General features: G+C 48.0%; 1 protein-coding gene across 5 annotated transcripts in view; it reads right to left on the bottom strand.

Moving 5' to 3' along the window:
• Positions 1-24,529, bottom strand: part of ARHGAP22 (Rho GTPase activating protein 22) — a 219,865-nt gene that overhangs the window by 157,639 nt on the left and 37,697 nt on the right. Inside the window, exon 1 of one of the 5 annotated variants that reach the window (XM_032607462.1) lies at positions 15,443-15,843. The exons of 3 other annotated variants lie outside the window; for them this stretch is intronic. In XM_032607462.1, coding sequence (XP_032463353.1) covers positions 15,443-15,476 — 34 coding nt within the window. In that variant the 5' untranslated portion in view covers positions 15,477-15,843. Of the gene's footprint in view, positions 1-15,442; positions 15,844-24,529 lie in introns of those variants that run through there. One more of the 5 variants, XM_032607459.1, reaches the window with a different exon arrangement.

Consider the following 24,529-nt stretch of genomic DNA (forward strand, 5'->3'; position numbering starts at 1 on the left):
TTTCCCAGCACCACTTATTGAAAAGGCTGTCTTTTCTCCATTGTATACTCTTGCCTCCTTTATCAAAATTAAGGTGACCATATGTGTGTAGGTTTATCTCTGGGCTTTCTATCCTGTTCCGTTGATCTATATTTCTGTTTTTGTGCCAGTACCATATTGTCTTGATTACTGTAGCTTTGTAGTACAGTCTGAGGTCCGGGAGCCTGATTCCTCCAGCTCCGTTTTTCGTTCTCAAGATTGCTTTGGCTATTCGGGGTCCTTTGTGTTTCTATACAAATTGTGAAATTTTTTGTTCTAGTTCTGTGAAAAATGCCATTGGTAGTTTGACAGGGATTGCATTGAATGTGTAGATTGCTTTGGGCAGTATAGTCATTTTCACAATGTTGATTCTTCCAATCCAAGAACATAGTATAACTCTCCATCTGTTTTCATCATCTTTAATTTCTTTCATCAGTGTCATAGTTTTCTACATACAGGTCTTTTGTCTCCTTAGGTAGGTTTATTCCTAGTTATTTTATTCTTTTTGTTGCAATAGTAAATGGGAGTGTTTCCTTAATTTCTCTTTCAGATTTTTCATCATTAGTGTATAGGAATGCAAGAGATTTCTGTGCATTAATTTTGTATCCTGCTACTCTACCAAATTCATTGATTAGCTCTAGTAGTTTTCTGATAGAATCTTTAGATTCTCTATGCGTAGTATCATGTCATCTGCAAACAGTGACAGTTTTACTTCTTCTTTTGGATTTAGATTCCTTTTATTTCTTTTTCTTCTCTGATTGGGAAGTGTAAATCTTTTGTTTGTCAGAGTTGAAGAAATTAAAGAAGTCAATGTACAGAAGAGGAAATACAAACAGCCAATAAAGATGTGTAGTGATGCTGGATTTCAGTAGTAATCAGGGGGAAGTACAAATTATAGCTATTTTATGATGCAGTACTGTGTACCCTTTAGGCAGGTACATTTTTAAAATTCAGTAATATCGTGTGTTGTGAGTTATTGTAAGCTACTTTATAGAAGGCAATTGGGCTGTGTTTATTAAAATTGAAAACATGCCCACTCCATAACCCAGCAAATTCTGTGTCTTACCTCTTTCTTGAAAAAAGAACCACAAGTGCCTAGGTAGTCACACCCAAGGATGCCCTTGGAGCACACTGAGTGATCCCTAATAATGGAAAAACCCAAATGCCCAACAATAGGAAAATAGCCAAATAAACTATGCTGTGTTCACATTACAGGATGCACAACAGAAGTTAAAAAGAAGGAAATGAATGTCTATGAGCGAACACGGTTAGCTCCCCTCTTCAACAAACACCTCAGAAGAGGTGTCTTCACTCTTTCCAATTCCTCTCCGATTCTCCTTTTTTATTGTAGTAAAATACACTTAACATAAAGTTGACCATTTTAACCATTTTTAAGTGTACGGTTTACTGTGGCTTTAAGTACATTCACATTGCTATGTAACCATCACCATCATTCATTTCTAGAATTTTTTCATCATCCCTAACTGCTTCCTGTTCTCTTTTGATCCCACCCAGTCAGCCTTCCCCGACCTCTGTACCACCAAAACTGCTCTTATCAAGGCCACCAGTAACCCTCACGTTGCTTAATCCAAGGTCAAGTCAGCCCATCCATTCCTTACCCTTACACCACTTGACCCCAGTTGGTCCTTCCCGCCTCTGTGACCATTTCTACCCTTGGCTTCCAAGACCACTCTCTCCTGCCTCTCCCCTTCTTCACTGGCTACCACTCTCAGTCTCATCATTCCCACCTCTTAAAGTCCAGCACCAGGGGCTAGTCCTTGGACTCTATTTCTGTCCACATTCACTGTCTCAGTGATCTCCTTCCATCTCATGGATTAAAACACCATGGATGTGTGGAAGGCACCTGTGCAGAGCTCAGCCCTGAACCCCAGACCCAGGCGGCCATCACACCATCCACCTCCAGCATCTCATGGCAAAGCTCAACTCCTGGTCCTTCCCCACCCCCAAACCTACTCCTCTCATGGTTTCCCCCATCTCAGTCAATGGAAACACTATCAGACATGCCTATTCCCAGCCACCATCATTTCTCACTTGAGTTACTGCTACAGCCTCTTCTCCAGTCTGCCATCTGCCATCCCCCCACTGCAGTTTCTTAACAGGGCAGCCAGAGACAGTTTTTAAAGATGGGAGTTAGACCATGTTACTTCCCTATGAAAACCCTGCAGGACTCCCCCTCTCACTCAGAGTAAAAGTAGGAGCCATCACTACAGCCTACAAGGGTCCTTGGGACCTGGCCATGTGGCCTCTCGGACCTCCTTGCACTTCCCTGCTCTTGGCCACACTGGCCTCTGCTGTTCCTCAAACAGGCCAGTCATGCACCGGCCTCCTGGCTCTGCACCTGCCATCCCTGGCCCCATAGGAAGCCTCTCAGCCCCTTTGTTCTTTATTCAAATGCCATTTTCTCAGTGAGGACTTCCTGACCATCCTTAAGAAGACGTATCCCCAACCTTTCCATCTCCCTTTTTCTGCTTTAATATTTACTTAAGTTCTATTATAGCGGTGGAAGAGAGCAAATAGCAGAAAAATACACAAATTATGAAACTATACAAAAAGGGAAGAAAAACACAACCCCTTAAACAAAAGGTATTCACAAGGTATATTCAGTGGGTACATGCATTTGCATAGAAGGAACATGTCACACCTGTAACAGTGACTTTGGTCATGAAGGGGAGGATGGGGCTGTAGTATTGTGGTTTCATACATGCATTGCTTACATAAATTAAAATAAAAACTTTAAAAGAGACAGCTCTTTTGGAATGGAGCTAAATCCCCTCAGGAGATCTAAAATAGCAATTAAAATATCACAAGTTTGATAAATGTTTATGCGTATTTATCTGCAACAAGCACTGCGCTGGGCTGTGGACCACAACACAAAGAGATGCCTAGCCTCTGCCTACTCGGAGCATCCAGGCTGAACACATGACGCTTCATGGAAGCATGGCCAGGCCCACCTGTGGACCTTCTGTGGGATCAGGTCAGGGGCCCCCTCTCTATAGGTGAGCCCCTCCACTGGGCCTGGGTCTACTCCAGCCTGTCTGCTTCACCCCATCTCGCACGAGGAGGGGCTCAGCAAGGGTGTGCAGGTCATTCACTCCCCCAGTGTTTCAACGAGAATACCTGGCAGCTGCTGCGTCTTAGAAATGGCTGAGAACACATTAAAGATACCTTACACAGTGGAACGTGTCAGAGCTCTGCCCAAATTCCCTTGATTCCTTTTTCCTGTCTTTATGCGCCCTTACTTCCAACAGCTTACCCCGGGTGGTTTTTCAGGGCTGCTGGCCCGTTTTGAAGTCTGTCCTTGGGTTATTGGAGCCATTCTGAGCAGGCAGTGGGAGAACTGGAAGTGCCCAGGAATTCACATCCCTCCCTCGCCCCACAGCCCTTGGCCAAAGACTCATGCATATGGGATCCTGAAAGCCCCTGCAGCCTTGTTTCTAGTTGGACACCGCTTGGAGGGATAAAGAGGTGCAATTCACGTTCAGAGTTTCCCTGGGGCTCAGGCTGAGACCCCTCCTTTACTGGCTTTGCACCCCAGCTTGGCTCTCCCCGTCCCGGTGCTGCTCCCCCGCTGCCACCCCTCACTGGTGTCCCTTGGGAGCACCTGCTTACGAAATTACCACATACACTGCTCATCTCAGGGTCTATTCAGGAGATCCACACCTAGCACCCCTGATCGCTTTCAGGGCCTTATGACCACGTTGTGGCAGCACTGGCCTTGGCAGCTGCTGGGGCATTGGCACGCAGTTTTTCCATCTGTAGCTCTGTTAGTGCAGCCCCGAGAGCGTGGAGGAGTGGCCGCACTTGAACTGAAACACAACTGATTTATAAAATCAATGAGATTTTAAAGCCGGGCTGGGGAAAGAGCAAGATGGCTCTCAGAGCTGAACTGATTTAAAGGAGAAGTATTGAGGCAGAAAGATTAATGGAGAAGAGAGAGGTGAGGTACTGGAAGGGGCACTCTGCAGGGGGCCGGACGAGCCGGTTTCATGAAGTTAATGCAATTTGCAGCTAAGGGCAAGGGGGCCTCGCCAGGTTCCTGTGCTGTCCTGGGGGCACTGCATGAGCCTCAGATGATTTATTACAGGATGGTTCCTGAGTGCCCCCTACCTTTAAAAATTTTGTTTAGTTACTTAGCTTCTTTCTGGGCTCCACTTGGTCATCTGTTCTTTGCTAAGTCCCCCATCTGAGGGGTCTAGAGAATCAGCCAGGCGCTCCTAATGGGTCTCAATTAGAGGCCTGAAAGGTGAAGGACAAAGGGGAAACCTACCACCCCCCTTAAGTAAAAAGTATTAATTTTAATATAACTCTGAGGGAGTCTAGAAAGTTTGGATTTTTTCCAAAATGATTATTTTAATGCTTTCAAAACATCAACATAAAAGATCACTTTCTTTACCATTATTTTTATTGGCTCTTCCTGGGTCTGTTTCCTGACTCAGCTGGTGCTGGTCTTCAGCGAGGGGGTGCAGGAGGCAGGGCAACCCCCAAACTGCTTGACCTGCACTTCCATGCAGTGTGAACCCCCAGGTTCAACTGGATCCAGTATTCTTTTATCCATTCATGGGGCTTATAGGGCCTCCTGGGTGTCCACCCTGTGCAAGCCACTGGGGTATGGAAATGAAAGGCACGTGCCTGCCATGGTACAAGTAAAGGGAGAACAGAGACATCCAAATACAAGAGTCTGTCATCTCGGCACATATGAGGGGAAATGAGAGCGTGAAGGCAGCAGCAAGGAAGTCAGGCTGGGAGGTTGGGAGGCCAGAAGTGAGGCTGAAGCTGGATGAAAGAATGGAGTAAGCTGTTAAAAGGGATCAGGTTATGCCACCCCCAAATATGCCACTTTGGTATATTGATTATTTTGAGCTGAAGGCAACTGAGAAACAGCACAAAGGAAGAGCTCTTTTCCCTCTCCCTTTCTGTTCAAAAGCAGGGCATAAATTTCCCTTTGTAAAGGTGCCTTGCAACTCCTGTACCAGGAAAAGGAGAATGAGATTCTTATCAGGAGACGACTTGAGTCTGCATAATGAACCTTACTAAACAAACCTTATCTGCCATACTTTTCGTCGTCACCTTCCCACAGTTTACTGACCCTGGGTTTAACTGTCTCTTTTCTATAAAGCACCTGCCCATACACTTAAAACTATCAATAAAATTTATATGTCTTTCTCCTGTTAATCTTTTAGCAATTTAATCAGCAGCACTCAGGTGCAGAACTTAAGAGGGTAGAGGAAAAGTTTTTCCTCCCCTACACTATGGAAGGCTGGGAGGGAGAAAGGGTGTGCCCAGCAGACGGAACAGGAAGACATGCAGGATGAGAGAGCATGGGGTTAAACCCAGAAAGTCTGGCTCCCAGGCTCTTAATCCTGACTCTCACAGGACCCATGTCCCTGCCCTAGAACAGACCAAACCCTAACCCCTTCCTACCAAGACTAATGAAAAACCCCTTTCTTTGAGAAGGACCAGCCTGATCGACATCACCTAACCTCTATCCACAGGCTGGACCTCCAACCATCCTGCCATGGTGGGATCCCTCTTGCTGCATCTCCTTCAAAGAGGCTATGCTTTAGCCATCATCGACATGGGTATGAAGTCGGGAAGATGAGACGGCCTCGGTGAGCCTGTGTGCAGTCAGGTCTCCAGCTTCACTTCCCACTCATACCACACACCCCACTCTTTCCAGATCAACGACTGGTCCCCACAAAGACCATTTTGTGCCAGGCAGCTGCACCTCTGTGCTTGCCCACCTGATGAGCCCTGACACTCTTGAAGTGTTGGTGCAGCCTTTTCCTACTATGTGAAGACTCCTCTAGCAGGTTCCCAAAGCAGGGGCTTGACTGCCATCCATCATGCCACCCCATAGATGGCACACACTTCTGGCCGGACACGTGCCTCTCAAATCTCTGTGTTGATCTGTGAGCTTCTCGTGGCCAGAGAGGGTGCCCTCCTCATGCTTGATTCCTGGAACGTAGCAGAGAGCCTCTCAAATGCTTGCTGAATGAATGAGTGGATGTAAGACAGGAATCCTCAAGTTCAAAGAAGATGGGAAAGATCAAATCCAAGAGACCTTGTGCCTCTACAGATGATCTTCCTGGGCTGGAAGAAATCTGCCAGCAGGATTTCTCCTACCCATGGCCTGCTTCCACATGATGAAAGGTTTAAGGGCACAAGATCACTGATTCCACTCCTGTAATCAGAGGGGCGCAAGCAGGAGCAGGAAACACGGAATGTAGTTTTCCTACTTTTCCTAGTTTGGTGGTGGGAGTGGAGAGGCCAACTGAGGTCATGGAAAGGGCACAGGATTTGGAGGCTCTTTAGCCTCTTGGAGCCCCAGGTTTCCACATAAAATGAGAGCAAAATACAAATCTTATCCACTTCCTAGACCATGGTGAGGAAGAAATGAATGACATTTTGAAAGTGCTTTGTAAACAGAGAAGCACTGAAAGGATGAACGGTGGTGAGTACTGTTTCTCTTTGCTGCAGGCTGAGGCCTTGGGAGGCCTCTATTCCCTCTATTGGACCTCGTCTGGGAGCAGCTGCCCCTAGGTTTGCTGCCTCTGCTCCTGCTCAGATTAGCAAGCCATTCACCAGGAGCCAGGGATCAGTGAAGTCGATGTAATTCAATATTGATTATAAATTTCATTTCTGCCTGCCTACGGGTCATTAGCTTAGATCAATACATTCTCCACCCTTGGTTAGGTAATCATGGAGGCTGTTGATGATTTCAGCAGTCAGGCAGGTCCCTGGCTGCCTTGGTTGGGGCAGCCCAAGGCAGCTCTCCCGGCCTAGGTCTAACCCAGTTCAGGCCTGTCTTGCAAATAAATCATTTATTCCTGTCTGCAGACATGAAGGTCATGGCCAAATCTTCAATTCTCTGGGGCCGAAAGTCCAGCCTGGAGTTCTTGGAGCCCAGCATCTGGAAGTGCCTTATATCCTGAGTGTCTAAGAGTGCTGGGTTATGGACTCTGGGTATCTCCCATGGAAGAACTCAGTTTTCCCATCAGCTGGTATCTGGGAGGAGAGGCAGGAGGAGGGAGGAGGCCTGGGTTCACTGGACACAAACTTCCACCTTCATCTCCTAGCACAAGAGCCTCGGTGGCAGCAGATGGACTGGTAGTCTGGGGCTGGGGTGTGTCCAGAAGCAGGGGAAGCTGCCTGGCAGTGGCTGAATGCTCTCAGTAGATGTGCTCTGACAACGGTCCTGCTGTCCCCTCACACCCTCTTCAGATGGCAGATAGGAAACACCATCAATCCCACAGCATTTACTGAACATCTATCTCTTTTCTCCCTGCCCTCAGGGTCACTCTCTGTAGACCCACTGCCCACAGTGCAGCCAGCACCATTGTCTAACGCTCTGTCCAGACACATCACTCCCCTGTTGAGAGCCCTACCTGGATGTGGGATGGGTCTGTTCTCCCTGCCGCATCACCTGGTCCCTTCACTGCCTTCCTGCATAGCAGGCTCACAGTTGGCCAAGTGCATGTGCCTCTGGATCTAAATTCTTCAGAGAATTTAGATTCTCTCTGTATCTCGGGCAAAGCAGATGTCATATCACCTAATTAGGTTACTGGCCCTTTGCTGTCCCACTCTCAGGGCCCTAGAGGTGGTCTGTCTTAGGGAGCCCTCAGAGCACCTGACAAGCCTGGGCGGGGGCAGCATGGGATGACCATGGGCATATTCGGGAAGGCCACACCATTCAGAACCAAGCAATCAGAGGAGGCCTATGAATCCCATGGTCACCCCTTAAGAGCAGAAACTCCCCTCTGAACAATCTTCCAGTGTGAACTGGTATGAGGTCAGGTGACCTCCAGTCTATCACTTCTTGACCACACCTCACATAGCCCTGCAAGCTTTAGGGTGAGACCTGGCAGGCTCCTGCTCTCCCACCCCCTCCCTTCCCCAGCCCCCAGAGGCAGCCACTTCAGTTGGCTCCTTTGGTATTTACCTCCACATTTCTTTTTTTTTTTTTTTTAATTGCGGTGGCTTCTCTTGTTGTGGAGCACGGGCTCTAGGTGCACAGGCTTCAGTAGTTGCAGCACGGGGGCTTAGTAGTTGTGACGCGTGGGCTCTAGAGTGCTCGGGCTTTAGTAGTTGTGGCACACGGGCATAGCTGTCCCACAGCATGTGGGATCTTCCCGGACCAGGGCTCAAACCTGTGTCCCCTGCATTGGCAGGTGGATTCTTAACCACCGGTCCACCAGGGAAGTCCCTACCTCCACATTTCCAAATAGTGTTTATTTATCGCTATTTCTTTCTTTCACTTTTTCTTGATTACCCTCATCTAGTTAATTAACACATGCATCAACTCACATATTTATCTTTTTTGTGTGTGCGAGAACATTTAAGTTCTACTCTCTTAGCACATTTCAATGATACAATACAGGGTTATCAACTATAGTTACCATGTTATACATTAGATCCTCAGATCTTATTCATCTTATAATTGAAAGTTTGTACCCTTTTACCAATTTCTCCCTATTTACCCCACCTCCCAGCCCCGGCAACCACTTTCTACTTTTTGTTTCTGTAAGTTTGCTTTTTCTGTTTTTGTTATTAGATTCTACATATAAGTAATACCATGCAGTATTTGTCTTGTGTGTGGCTTATTTCACTTAGCATAGTGTCCTCAAGGTCCATCCATGTTGTCACAAGTGGCAGGATTTCCTTCTTCCTCGTGGCTGGAAACTATTCATATATATATATGTTTTTATATATAACATTTTCTTTATCCATTCATCAGTTGATTGACGCTTAGGTTGTTTCCATGTCTTGGCTATTGTGGATAATGCTGCAATAAACAAGGGAGTACAGGTATCTCTTGAGATCCTGTTTTCATTTCTTTTCAATATATACCCAGAAGTGGAATCGCTGGGTCATATGGTAATTCTATTTTTAATTTTTTGAGGAACCACCATACTGTTTTTCATAGTGACTGCACGAATTTACAGTATACAAGAGCTCCCTTTTCTCCACATCCTTGCCAATATTCGATATCTCTTGTCTTTTCGACAGTAGCCATTCCAACAGTTATGAGGTGATATCTCAATCTGGATTTTGATTTGCATTTCCCTGATGATCAGTGACACATTTTCATGTACCTCTTGGCCATTTGTGTATCTTCTTTTGCAAAAATGTCTATTCAGTTCTTCTGCCCATTTTTTAATCTGTTTCTTTTTCGCTATTGAGTTGTATGAGTTCTTTGTATATTTTGGATATTAACCCCTTATCGGATATATGATTTGGAGATATTTTCTCCCATTCTGTTTCTTTTAATTTTGTTAGTGGTTCCCTTTGCTATACAGAAGCTTTTTAGTTTGATGTAGTCCCACTTGTTTATTTCTATTTTCCTTTCCTTCGTTTTTTGTGTCTAATCCAAAAAATGATTGCCACCACTGATGTCAAAGAGACTACCCCATATGTTTTCTTCTAGGAGTTTTGTGATTCCAGGTCTTATGTTCAAGTCTTTAGTCCATTTTGAGTTGATTTTTGTGTATGGTGAAAGAGGGGTCCAGTTTCATTCTTTTGCTTGTGACTGTCCAGCTTTCCCAACACCATTTTTTGAAGAGACTGCCCTTTCCATATACCATCCGTTGTATATTGCTGGCTCCTTTGCTGTAAATTAATTGACTACATATACATAGGTTTATTTCTGGGCTCTCTATTTTGCTCCATTAATTTATGGTCTGTTTTTATGCTGAATCACTTCTTGATTTTTTCCATTTTAAATGTTACCTATTGACCTCTAACTATGGAAGATGAGGATTTTATTTATTTCACTCTCCTGTCCCCATCACACATAAGCACCCACTCCATCCTCCCAGTGTACTTTTAGTTGGATCAATATGCAGAATTTGCATTGTTAGTACTACGTAATTGCTAGTCCCAGTTGAGCTATGCAGTATACTGTAATACTTTGTGCACCACTTTTTGTTTTCCCTGGAGTTCATAATTGGCTTGCCTTTTAATTTCCTTAGTGTTCTACTATGTATCAATAATTCAACCTTAAATATTCCAACAGTTCTTCAAATCTAATTTTCATGTATTCACAGGCAGTGGGCATCTTCTTAAAAATCACACTGCATTTTATTACTCAAAGAATTTATAGCTCTCCTGGAGACATGCAGGGCCACCTGCAGTGGTGTTTGGACAGTGTGAATCCCTGTGTAGGGTTAGGGAGAGGGCATAAGCCTCAGCACCGGATAGACGTGAATATGAATTCCACCACTTGTTGGCAGGGTACCCACAATTCTCCTTCCACATCTGTTGAAATGGGAATAATGATACCTCATCATAGTGTAGTCATGAGAATTAAATAAGTACAATGGAAATGTCTGGAGCACGGAGGGCACACAATAAATGTTGGTTTGCTTACTTGTGAGAAAATCAAGAAAAATAAGGCCAGTGAAAGTACTTCATCTCACTCATAGAGCTTTCTCTCTGTATCCCCAAAGTATTGACCAGGCTCTGCACATTCATCAGGGCTTCTAAGACACTGATACTCCTTTGAAGGAAAATAGCTCAAGCTACTGGAGATTTGCTCATCAGGCTAATGACCTCCTTTAAAAGAAGGAGCCTCCTTAATCGCAACATCAATTTTATTTTGAAATATTCTAAACAAAGGCAGAAACTCTATAAGAAAATATTGATAGATTGATGGCATTAAAAATTAAAAACTTATATACATCTGGGGGAAAAAAGCCCTTGATATAAAAGTAAAGGGCAAGCCACAAATTGGGAAAATATTTGCAACATATAAATCAATCAAGGGAGGGCTGACTTTCCTAAGGACCTGGACCAGTTAGGTCCAGAGACAGTGCTTCAGCCTTCCAGGCTAATGCTTCCTCTGCTCACTCATTCATTCATTCATACATTCATTCATTCAACATAAATGTATTGAGTACCTACCAGATGCCTGGCTTTGGGGTATAATGATATTCAAAAACAGAAATGGCCCCTGCTCTCCTGGAGCGCACAGTCTAGTGGGGTGACAGTTATTCACCAAACAGTCACACTCAGGAGTGTACAACTACAACCCAAGGTAAGTGCTACAAAGGAAAGGAGAGCACGGAGCAGAGGACCCAGTTTAGACTGGGGTGTGTGGGAGCACTTCCTTGGCTGGCGACACTTGAACTGAGAACTGGAGGGTGAATAGGAGTTAAGGTGTGTGTGTGTGTGTGTGTGAGAGAGAGAGAGAGAGAGAGAGAGAGAGAGACAGACAGACAGACAGACAGACAGACAGGAGGCATTCCAGCTGGGGAAACAGGGTGCCAAAGCCCTGTGGTAGGAGGCCCATGGAACAGTTGAGGAATGGGAAGAAGGCCAGTGTGGCTGGAGCTTGGAGAGTGAGAGGAGGCTGGAGGTTTGGCCAGTGGCTAGACTGTAAGAGGGGCCTTACGGGCCATGGTAAGGACTTAGGATTTTAACCCAAAGAGCGATGGGGAAGCCAACCAAAGGATTCCAAGCTGGGGCTGGAGGAGGAGGCCGGAGGTGGGTACAGGCTGGATTTACATTTGAAAAGATGGCTCTGGCTTTGGAATGGAGAATGGATGGGAGCGGGTGGGGTGAGGCAGAATGTTATTGCCACAGGTTAGAAATGATGATGGCTGGGATGATAACATGAGATTGAGTGAGACAGGCAGAGTCAAGAGCTCTTTGGGAGGTAAAACAACACAGCTGCCTTCCATACCTTATCCTTGTGGAACAGGGCAAGACCAAATCAATAAACCTTTATTTTGGGCAGTGCTAACGGGCACAGAGGAGGCCTCAATCAAGATTGGGGGACTACACAAATCTTTGAAGAAGCAGACCCTGGGTCAGTGGATTTCAGGAAAGGGAGCAATCCTAGCAGGCTGGGGTAGCGTCAGGGTCAAGTATTTTGGGGCTTTGTTCTGACTATGGCCTGGACAGATGGGGATGAACCCAGTACCCCTCACAGATTCTGGCATGAGCTTACGGCTTGGGGCTCCGCTGCCTTTCCTCACCCTGCATAACTACCCACGTTGCTCCCACAACAGAGGGTGCCAGCCTTATGTTTTTATTTTCTATCTTAAAAGATAAATTGCAATTTTTACAGTGTCACAGAGCATATGCACTTGTGACTTGCTCCCCTGTGCGATAAATTCATGGAGTTTTAGTAAATTCATCTGATTTTTCTTCTGGGAAAACTGGCAGGGGTGGGGTGACCTGTCTCTTCCATTCCCACTCTGGAAATACGGCAAAAATTCTCAGTGGAGTTAGAGCTTGCCAGGCGTGGCATCAGGAAAGGCTCCCTGGACAGGACCCTGGGAGTCAGGCAGGAGCTGAGTGGGGCAGAGTCAACCATACCTGGGTCCAAATGGCCTGGTCTGGCTTCCACAGGCCATGACGAGCTAGGGTGAGTCTGAACTGGTCCTAAGCAGGCAGTAGCAAGCTAGAATCACAGTATCAATGGCTAGTGTGAGCTGGTATGAACCAATGTGGACCACTTTCTCAAATCAGTCTACATTGTGTGATGCACGTAAAAGCAAGCACACTGTTTGAATTTACTGGCCTGTTTTGAGACATTTCCAGCTGGTTTGGGTGCCTCCCTACTTTTTTGAATTATTATTGTCCTCTTCTGTGTGTGTGTGTGTGTGTGTGTGTGTGGTACGTGTGTGTGTACAACACCTGCCTCATCTGCCTCTAACTACTTCTTGGAAGTTGAGCTCAGATTATTGACCAAACTTAGTTTTATATGCAGGTAAGTGACAGTAGGGTTTCTCCTGGGAGGTTCTCGATCTTGACATCTCCCCCTCCACAGGACAGCTTTAGGATGATGGCAGCCTTTGCCAGCTGTCTCAGGGCTGGCCTGGATGGGGACCTTCCAGGGAGTTAACAGCCAACATGACCCTGGGGAAGAGTCCTTGGGAAACCCCTATCTGCAGAGCTTCAAAGGCTTCTGAGCCAGCTGACAGGGGCTGGTTTTATTAACTGTTCCAGAAAGTGACCCCAGGTCTTTTTCACTCAACCCACTATACCCAGGTGGTGGTGTAATCTGGAAGTATGTCTGGAATATGTATCGTCTGGAGCAGTTTGGACAAGGCAGTGTGTGGATACCAGGGTCTGTGATCTGTATCCTATAGACAGGCTGGGTTTATGACACGCAGTTTGCCCAACTCCTAAAATGTGCAGCGGGGGATAAATTTTGAGGAAAGGTCTTCCTTCTACCTGAGCAGAGCCCAATTTCTTAGAGGCATTCACATATAATTTTGGCCTGTATTCCTACAGAAATGTCCCTGCGTCATCGGACTCCTGACCTGGTCTCCAGCCCCAGCCTCCTGGCCCTGTGTGCCCCTCCCCTCCCACAGCATCACCACATGCCAATCGCTGTCTGAAATGTGGCCTCCTCCCTCCACCACCCTTTGCCTACGTAGCCCCACCATTCTTCAGCTCACAATGCAAGCACCACTTGCTTCCTCTGGAAGCTTCATTTGTAGTATATGTTCTTATGCTCTTAGAATACTCCTCGTCATGGTTTATGGTCATGTATTTTTATGGGTAAATGATTATCTTATAAATATCTGATATATAGCACCATAAACTTTATCTTTTAACATATCCTACAAGATAATATCATCTACTAGAGGGGTTCTCAACCTTAGCACTATTAACCTTTGGGGCTGGAGAATTCTTTGTTGTGGGGACTGTCCTCTGCATTACAGGCTGCTTAGCATCCCAGCCTATATCCACTAGATGCCAGTAGCACTCCTTAGTTGGAACAACCAAAACGTCTCCAGACATCGACAAATGTCCCCCAAGGGGCAAAACAGCTCCTGGTTGAAAACCACTGACCCAGAACAAATGTTTTTAAGAAGTTTGACATTTCAAAGGCAGGCTTCCTGAGACCCCTCTGCAAAGCACTGGTTTCTTTCTGACCAGCCCCATCCAACAGAAAGATAATGTGAGCCACGTATGTAATAATAAATGTTCTAGTAGCTGCATTAGAAGCAAGTAAAAGAAAAAACAGGTGAAATGAATTCTAATCCGTATTTTATTTAACCCAATATATCCAAAGTATTGTCACTTCAGCAGGTGACCAATGTAAAATAATCATTGAGATATTTTACATTCTTTTTTTCAAGTCATCAAAATCTAGTGTGTATTTTTCTCAGTTTGGATTAATCACACGTCGGGTGCTTGCTCAACAGCCAAGTGTGGCCAGCATTTTAGACAGGAGTGGGAGAGGAGACCCAAGCTCTCTTAGAGAGCCTGGCCCAGCCCACCCCTTGCATCGTCACCAGGCTGTACTGCTACCCCTGAGCAGAGCCATGCACAGTCAGTCCTCCTTTGCCCACTGGGGCCCACAGGTGACAGCCCATTCTGAGCACCCCATGGAGGGGTTCTGACTACACTCTAGAGGGCCAGCCTGCCCAGGAAAGTCATCCAAATGCCTGCAGCGTGCTAATGAGATGGGTGTGTGCCCGTGAGCTCACAAGAGCCTGGAGGGTTCCTGCCTCAAATACACAAATACTTGGGTGAGGCAAGCACTGTTTCCAAGCTCCCCAGGCAGAAGCTCCACCCACCTCCAAACCACCCTCCTCGTGCTCCTTGCTCACAAGGGAGGCTCAGCCCTCCACAAACACCGGCCACATGGAAGGACACATTCTATTTTCTTAAAACACAGATGTTCTCGTCTAAAATGACACTTGCACTGGCCAAGAAGTTGCTGTCCAGGGAGATGCTGTCCGTAGCCCCAAGACTCGTCCTGAGGCCCCAGGCCATTCTGCAGGGCCGCAGCCTGGTTGGGGCGCTAGCCCAGGGCTGCAGGATCACCCCTGCAAGGCTCTCCCGACTCGCATCTCTTACTTATCTCTAGACATTCCCAACACCCACAACTCCAGGCCCTTCTGCCTCCTGGGAGTTCTCCCGGGGGGAGCCCCTGCCTGCCTGAGGGGTTGCTTCCTGCAGCCCGGCTGTGGCGGCCCCTGCAGGCTCTGCAGAGCAGCCTCCCAGGTAGCCAAAATGAAGACCTTCACTGGGACCTGGCTGTCTGGAGAAGCCAGGGCATTGCCCTTCCTAGTGAGGGCTACTTTTGTCTTGGCAGCTAGGGCAAATCTTGAGCATTCAGCATTTCCCTTTTAGTAGAAAACTAAAGTTTTACCAGAGTTGTCACACGGTCACTTTGGGCAAGCCAGGGACTCTGTAAAACCTGGCATGCGGGGTGAAGCCTGCACACCCACTGGGGCAATAAGCTGGCCATCGCCCTTTGGCAGTCTCAGGAGTGACCCCCACAGACCCCAGGAGCGTCACTAGAGAGGGCTGTCAGTCATCCAGATGCCTCCAGAACGCCTGCCCCATCTGACCCCAGCGTGGCAGCCAGCTGAGTATCCACGCCCTGACCAACAGACGCACGCACACTGTGTCCTGATCCGCCTCAGGAAGTTGGACTTACCCCTCCTGGCTTGCCTGATCTTTGGGCTCAGCATGTTCCTGCCGCCTCCTGGACGGAATCGCTGAGCCGATCATGCTGTCATCCACTTCCCTTTTCTCTTCCTCTGGCCCAGTTGCCCCTCATGCCCCGCTCGGGCCCCCATGGCCGCTGGCGTCACCAGCGAGGCTCCCTCGGCTGCCTTTCCTGGCTCCGGACCGACGGCTTGCCTTGGACTATGTAAACCTCAATGCATTATTTATCCACCTCAGAATTAATTCCCACCCAAGCGAACCATTAAGAGGCTCAGTAACCGTTGCTGATCAATCACCGGTCCAGGGCGGGAAGGCCCGACTGTCCCTCCGCCTGGCCGGGGCGCACGCGGCACAGCCCATCCCAGAGCGGAGCTGGCGGCCGGTCGGGGCGGAGGCGAGAGGAGGGCGGGGCGGGAGGAGCTGGGCGGAGCGCGCGGTCCCAGCTGGTCCGATGGTCCCAGAGGGCGGGCGGGCTCGGAGCTCGGATCCGCCCTCTGCGCGGGGAGGGCCTGTCGGGGATGCGCGCCACTGGCTGGAGCCACCAAGACGCCGCAGGAAATGCAGGGCATCTGGCCGCCCGGGTCCCGCACGCCCTGCCAAGGCCCGGGGGTTGGGCAGCGGGTGGCCGAGGCCCGTGGGGGCCAAGGATCCCTCCAGGGTCCGTCCACTGGGGACCTGCTCTGCCTGATGTTTCCTGCCAGGAGGGCCCAGGAGGCCGTCTATGACAGTTCCAACTGTGGAGAGGCAGGTGTGTCTTAGAAGGAGCGTGCAGCTTTGGCACATTCAGAGCCTCAGGGGACTGGTCCAGCAAAGCGGGTTAGGGATGAAGCACTTAGTTCAGGGCCTGCACATAGTAAGTAGGATCTCCGAAACTGTTCACTGGGTAGTGAAATCTCTGCTAACTGCCATGTTTCTGTTTAATACTAGTACACTTCTAAAGAGTGTACGGCGGGGACTTCTGGGAGGTTCAGACTCAAGATCCTAAAAATTGCCCAAGAAATGCAATCACAGTAACCGTTCTCATTTATTAGGTGCCTGCTATGTGTCCTTGAGGTTGGTGCTTTATATTCAGTATCTCATTTAATTCTCAAATTCCCCGAGGCGAGGAAGCCTTTATCATGGCTTTTCAGATGAAGAAAATAAGGCACAGAAATGTTAAATATCTTGCCCAGAGTCACACAATCCTGTCAGGGCTAGGACCTGAACCCAGGCTGTCTCTACATCTTATGCTTCTCTGTGATGCCAGTCTAAGTACCCCGATTCCAACCACTTCCTGTGAACGTTCCCGGCTTGAGAGCCCTCAATGAACTTGCTAGATGGTGAGGACCAGGCTTCGTGCCCCTGAAATCACCCCACGTGCCCTGTTAGGCATTTGCGCCTGGGGCTGGGTTCTTTGGGCCTGGGTACTGCGTGATCCTCTTAATAGGTGGGATATGAGGGATTTGAACAGGGACCTCTCTGCTTTGAACGGCCATGCTCCCATCCTAATCCTCATAGTGTGCCATGTCCGCTGGTCCCCAAATGGCGGATTGATGTGTAATCAACTCTAGTAGCTGGAAGGGAAGTGGGTCCAGAGGCTGAGGGGTCCACTGCAGCTGTCCGTGGACAGGATCTGGACTGTGGAGAGGAGGGGAGGATGGGAGAGGTTAAGGACTCACCAGGGTGTGGTAGGTCAAATCACCAGGGTGAAGGGAGAGAGCAGAATCCCTGGAGACAAAGCTGTCTTACTTAGCATCCAGTCACTTACTCCGGCCCTCAGCTACTCCTCAGAAGGGATGAGTAAGTATAAGTAAGTTTGCTGTAACATTCAAGGCCTTTTATGGTGCTGGCCATGGTTCCCTCTGTGACCTCTCTTGCTAATGCTACACACAACCATATGCATGCACAGCCCCTGCTCCTGTGTGCTCCCAGTTCCTTCTCTCTGGAGTGTGTGTTTCAGCCACAGAAGTCTGATCATTCTAAGCAAGTCTCTCATGAAACTGTCCTGATTCTACCTCCAGAAGGAGAGCCAGTAAGCACTTCCTCAGGGCTCTTATCTGTGTCCCTCAGACTGCCCAGTGCCCCTCCTGCACGCCCAGCCCTGAGCCTCAGGTTGGACTCAGGCCAGGAACGCCATGAGGAATATTGGCTTGACGGGCAGATTCGAGAAACACCACTGAAATGACAGAATCGCCCTCCTGTTTTTTGGGGGCCCAGGTAAAGGTCAGATCAGGCTGGGACAGAGGCCATCTAGCAGGAGAGGAGAGATACAGAGCTGGAAAACCTCATGTCACATCAGGGTCACAGAGGGAGGCCCCATGGCCATTGACAACGTCTTGAGCAATCACGAAGGCCTGTGAGTAACGCAGCCTGGACCACTTCCAAGCCAGAGGCAGGAAAAATACCCTGAAGACTTAGTTTGGGTCCACTCACGCTTGTTTTGGTTAAGAAACCACTCCCAGGAGCTTTTTCTGTGCAGCTGTTTCCCTGATGATATTTACCTGCTGAGCTTACCCACCTGCTTTTCCGGGGATCAGCACTGGAAATGGGCAAAACCACAGAGGCTCTAAGCTCAAGCCCAGAGTAAAGCTGGGAAAAGGGCAGGAGCTAATCTGAACTCTGCACCAGAGAACGGTGGGGGGCATGGGACGGGGGCAAGCTAGCTCTTTCCTTCTCTATGCCCTCAGACCATGTTCCCAGTACTTCTCTGGATGAAGGGATCCATGGGTTCCAGCTGGAAGGGACATGAGCACCTCCTCCTTCCTGAAGTTTACAAACCCTGCACCACAGCGCTCTGTTCCTTCCAGCTCCCTCTGAGGCCACCAGGAGGGAGGGTGGGGTGAGGACAAGGGTGGGGCAAGGGAATCTGCTGAACATGGTGGCCTCCTGAGTAAGCTTTTATTTGAAGGAATTGCCCCACTCCTCTTACACAGGCAGGAATCCGAAGCCAAGGAGGGGAGATACGGGCCTCACTTAGGAGTAGAGACAGAGAGATGGCCCCCTTTCCCACTGCCCTTACAGCACTGTACCTCCCGGCCGTGGTTCTGGGTCTCCCTTTGCTGGTTCCCTGCCCTGCATCATTTCTGCATTTTCTAAGGGCTCCTCTGGGCCAGGCACCTCTGGGCACTGAAAGACAAGTGGAGAGGATTGGGAGGGCAGAACTGTCCAGAAGCCATTTGCAGAAATGCACATTTCTTGGTGGGATGGTTCACCCACCAACATCATTGGCCCAGAGCCAGGATGGCTTCAGATCAGTGGTTCTCAACCTTGGCTGCATACCAGGGAGCTCTGAAAGCTAACTTCTGTTTCACCCCTGTCAGCTCCGATTTAACTCGTCTGGACATTGGTCCTTGGGAGGTGTAAAAGCTCCTCCAGTGATCCAATGTGTGACCAGGGTTGAGAACCACTACTTTATTAGGTAATTTCATATCCTTGAGCCTGGAGCCACCAGAAGCAGTCTTTGCCTGCTCTTGCCTCAAGGGAGGCTTCTTCTGAGGGAGGTACACGTTTGCCAATCAGTCTCCCAAATAGAAAGTGGAAAGGGGCCTATGTCTCAAGGCTCAACATGAAACAGCTCCATGAGAGCTACAGGTACTGTTGTATAGGTTGTGCACTGCACAAAGGTATCCAATAGGAGGGGGAATAGGGCTGGGTTTGGGCTCTGCTGGCAAAGCCATGTGTTCTAGCATGGTGAGAGGGATCTGCCACCAGAAGGGCAAGCCTTTCTCTAATTTATACCAAGATGCCATACAGATAGCAGAGCCCTGAGTCTGAGATGCCTGCTCAGTGGTTACCAGCACCAATGTCCCCTGACTCCCTGCTTACGGCACTCTCAGTCTCTGTTGCCAGGCAGCTGAAGCTCTAGCTCCCTAGCACACCACTTTTGTCCATCCCACTGGTGTGCTGGACCAGCCAGCTGGTCCCAATAGCCCTGAGAGCTGATTGTTAAATTTTTAGGAATGTTGTAATTTTAACACAGACATCATTAGAAATTAAATTATGTAAACTTACAATTAAATAAGCTATATTAGAAACAAAGGTAATACATACTCAACAGACATGACTTTCTAATTACTTACTACATTTTCCTGTTGTCTACATTTTTAGGATTATTTCTCTCTATCCTATCTGTATGGTGCAAATACTATTATGATTGTTGATTTTTATGTCATCTTGACTGGGCCACAGGGTGCCCAGACATTTGGTCAAGTATTATTCTGGGTGTGTCTGTGAGGGCGTTCCTGGACAAAACTAACATTTGAATCAGTAGATGGAATAAAGCACATTGTCCTTCCTGAGGTGTCTGGGCCTCATCCAGTCAGCTGGGGGCCTGATTAGAACAGAAAGGCTGACCCTCCCTTGAGTAGAAGGGAACTCCTCCTCCTGAATGCCTTGAGCTGGGACACTAGTTTTTTTCCTGCCTTCGAACTAGAACTACATCGGCTCTCCTGGGTCTCCAGCTTGCCAACTACAGATCTTGGGACTTCTCAGCCTCCATAATTATGTGAACCAATTCCTTGTTATAAATCTCTTGATATATACAGACAGTTCCTGACTTCTGATGGTTCAACTTAGGATTTTTCGACTTTATGATAGTGTGAAAGCAATACACTTTCAGTAGAAACTGTACTTCAAATTTTTGAACTTTTATCTTTTCCTGGGCTAGCCACATGCCAGATGATACTCTCTCGTGATGTTGGGCAGTGGCAGTGAGCTGCAGCTCCCAGTCAGCCAGGCGATCATGGCCAGGAACTTACAACGGATACACTTACAACCATTCTAGACCCATATAACCATTCTGTTTTTTCACTTTCAGTACAGTGTTCAATAAATTACATGAGATGTTCAACACTTTGTTGTAAAAGAGAATTTGTGCCAGATGATTTTTGCCCAACTAATGTACATGTTCTGAGCATGTTTAAGGTAGGCTAGGCTAAAGCCAAGATGTTCGGTAGATTAGGTATATTAAATGCATTTTTGACTTAACGATGGGTTTATTGGGACATAACTCCACTGTAAGTTGAGGAAGATCACTGTATATACATATAATCAAGTGACTTATATATCCTTGAGATACATATATATATATCCTTGATTGGTTCTGTTTCTCTGAAGAACCCTAATTCAACTATATACTGGGCTGCTACTATACATCTCTTCCCAGCTCCTTGTTCACTGATCATGCTGGTATGCTGGTAGTTTGAAGCTGATGGTGGTGGAAACATTTATAATATACCAAGTAAATCAGCAAATGCTATCAATTGTGAAAAGAAAATAAAAAGTGGAGTTGGTATTGCTATGAGAGGTCTCTAAAATGAAGCCTGGAGGCTGTTGAGGAAATGTGGCTTACGCATGTCTCAGCCCAGATGGAATCTAATCTTTTAACTACATATTGTCCTAACGAAGACATCCAGAACACCTGCTAGAAACCCGAGATACTTATCAGACCCTTACCCTAGAATAATTCATGATAGCCTATTCCTTAAGGACAAATATTTCTTTTCCTGTGTCAGAGTATAGCCTTGTGTCTTTTGCCTTTATAAGCCCCTGACTCTTTCTCTTCCCCGGAACACTGTTTGGAATCTGTATCCCAAATTGCAATTCATAAGACCCCCAAATAAAGCTCTTTGTTCTTTGCAGCCTCGATATTGATTACAGTTTGACATAACCAGGACTTCCGTTTTGTTTCCTTCCAGAAAGCCAGTTGTTAGGCGGTTGCCAGCATGCCTCCGGTCATCCCCTATGAGGTTTGCTCTGTGTGCTCCAGTCACTGTCGACTCCCTGCTGTGGGCAGAGGATGTTTGCTCTCCACCCAAATTTGTTCTCCCCGTCCTCCTGGGCACACCTAGATGCTCCACATTTCCCAGCCACCTTGCAGTTTGGTGTGGCTGGGCGCCGGCATTGTTCATCAGCAGACATGCTGTGGCTACTTCTAGACGTGGCCCACAAAACTCCTCCCCTCAACAATCCTCCATGTTTGCCTCCCTTTTCTGGGGCCACCTTGGAAGCCCTGTGTAAAAGAGGGCAGAGGCCCCGCAGTCTGGGTCCCTGAATGATTGAGTGAGCCCAGCCCCTACTGTCAACCAGAAACATCTCAGATGGTTGCGAGAAGAAGAGCTGTTACCTACGGTCCTCTTTGTTACTACACCCGACCTTCCCACCAGATATACGCATTGCCTGCCTTTCTTCACTTCCTTTGATGCATCCTTTTGGACCGTTTCAGTGTCACCTTCCTGCTCGGAGCCCTGGAGTTAGAGTTTACCACCTTTAATGTCTCCCTCATCACCCATGCCTGAGGACACACGAAACTTCTAAAAGCTCTCCTGCCGGGCCCTAAGACTTTACCCATAACTTAGATATATAAAATTTAAATTACCCATATTTATTACCTATAATTTAAAAATTAACCAATATTTTAAATATTATAGCCTATAATTGAAATATAAACTATAAACAAAACTTATAGTATGCTGACTTTAAAATATTCTTTCTAGATTTTTTTCTTTTAAACTTTTTATTTTATATCGGAGTATAGTTGATTAACAATGTTGTGTTAGTTTCAGGTGTACAGCAAAGTGATTCAGTTATACATACACATGTGTCTATTCTTTAACTGCAAAATTGTGTCAGATTATCAAAGGTGAACTTTTCTCCCACTTTGGTGGCCTTGCCTTGCTGGTACTCTGAGCATAGCCTTGGTTTCACCTCTGGGCACTCGGGTCCTGCAAGTTGCTGTGTTCCTGAGGGAAGAGGGCGGGGCCTCAGTCCTGTTGCCTTTGGCCTGAAGTCTGTCTCTGTCCTTTGGCTCAATGCCCCCTCCAGATGTGTAACTTGGCTTTTAATTTCAGTCTTGTCCACACACTGTAGTCTATGGTACACCCTCTTACACATAGCCCAGGCCCCCAGAAGGGGTCTAGAGCCCTGGACTCTTACTTTTCTGGGTCTTTGGTGTCCTGGGATCCTGGACACCACCAGAGAGTCAGCAGAACAAATATGCAGAACCTAGGGTTGGGCCCTGGAAAACCACCAGACACACTGGGCCAGCAAGAGGTTCAGACCAGAATTCGGAGGCTTTGCTTGGAAAGCCCCCTACTTGTGACCTGTAGCCTCAGGCATGTTTCCTTGAGTCCTGCAGCCCTGGCCTCGGGGGAGAGGTGGCTTAGGCGTAACTAGGTGAGCTGGTTCAGACACCATAACCTTTGGTTTGAACCTCCACTATACCACTTGTCACCCATCACCTTTCACTTTGCAACAGCTAATATCCAGACAGCTGATGTCCAGGGGGGCTTAGTGTTGAGTTGATGGATGAGTGGTGTACCGGCTGGGTTCTCCAGTGGCAGATGCGGAGATGAGAGTTTTATGAGGGATGAACACTTGTTCAGGAAAGGGGAGGATGCAGGAGTGGGGTGGGAGGGGAGTGTCTGGGCCATATGCAAACCTGACAGTGTCTCTGCCAGCCCACCTGGGAGCTCCGAGGCAGATGGCCCAGAAGAGGGTCTGGCTTTGGGTGGAGGTGGTTAGGTCCATGTACTACCGTCATTGGCTGGGGGCCTTCTCGGAGAGGAGCATGACCTTGGCTACCACTGCCTTGTGTAGTCATTGGCTGGGAGCCACCCAAGAAAAGCATAAAGTTGGCTCAAAAGCTGAGGCTGACCCTAAAAGAGCTAACAGCTGGCGGGGTCAGCTGACCCCACTCCTTGCAGCTGGGCGGCAAGTCCTTTCCTGAAAGGGACGCGAGCAGCTCAGTTGTGTGTACCTGGCAGGTCCTGTGAACCTCGCAGGCCTCATTTTTAGGCCTCTGTAAATCCTGGGTTCAGACTAACTCTACTCACCTAAGACTCTTTGCTGCGCCTGGGCAACTGTCTGGGCTCCCCATTTCATTGGGCAGCTTTCAGATAAAATTTTATTCAGATGCAAAGTCTCACTGTGGTTTCCTCAGAAGGGAAAGCTTCCATTAGAGGGGTGTGTAGAGCCAACCATGGGACAGACCCTGCCCCCCTTTCGCCTGCAGTGGGACAACATGTTCAAAGGGCTCCATGAAAAACTGTCAATCTCAGGGCACTGTGGGAAGTGGCAGGTGGGACGCCAGCCTGCCAGGCCTGACACCCTGGGCCAGGCAGGGTCCCCTGCTAAGTTTCTGCTTCTAGCAGTCAGAGGCTGAGAGGAAAGAGGGAAATGATACTTCACTCGTGGGTTTTGGGTCCTGGGAACATGAGGTTCTGAGGTTTCAAGGAGCTGTCACCCTTCCCCTGTAGCAGGGGGTGGGGGACCCAGAGGTGGAGTTACCGCCAGCGTCAGCCTGCCCAGGCTCCAGTGACAACCCTGTCCTCACTCAGGTCCAACGAGGAAGCAGGTTTGAAATGATTTCTCCTCCCACAAAGAGTCGGATTTTAGAAAATGATGGATCACCACTTTGGTCAGTTTTGATTAGTGAAAAACAAGTCTTCTCCCTCGTGACAACACCTGCTTGTTGTGGAAAGGCAGGGATTGGAACAGATGGAAAGAATGGAAATTTCCCAGGCGCCTTCTCTCCCAACTCACACCTCTCCCCAGAGTCAAGATTCCTCCTCCGCTTGACCAGCCCCTCCCCACTGGGCACACAACCTCCATCGGCTCTTCCAATCATTTCCCCTCCTTTTGCATCTTTAATCCCGCCCTCCCTCACTGGTTCTCTTCTCCAAGTTGACAAACACATTCAGGTCTCTCTTTTCTCAAAATCACACCTCCCTTTACATCATTTACTATAATGGAACGGGACTCGTTTGGGGGCTGTACAACATCTGGCCCCTTCCTGTTCTGGAGTGACCCTCCGCCACCTCCCTTTTTGGTCTGCTCTGTCCCTGCAGGCAGTTGGATGTGGCCATGTGATGTACATTCAGGCCATCAGATGGTCCTGCCTGGGTTTGATCTAATCTTGAGCATGTCATGAAAAGACTGAGAGATGGTTAGATGGACTTCTGGCCACAGTGATGATGTCCTGTTGTGACCTTGGTGCCTTCTAACAGAGTGGAGGTGTCCTGCAGAGATGTCCTGACCACGCCATTCCTGCAAGATTCCTGTGCTTCTTGCTTTTAGGCCCCCTGGAGCCACCATCATT

Source organism: Phocoena sinus, chromosome 16 (genome assembly GCF_008692025.1).
Source record: "Phocoena sinus isolate mPhoSin1 chromosome 16, mPhoSin1.pri, whole genome shotgun sequence".
Taxonomy (NCBI): domain Eukaryota; kingdom Metazoa; phylum Chordata; class Mammalia; order Artiodactyla; family Phocoenidae; genus Phocoena; species Phocoena sinus.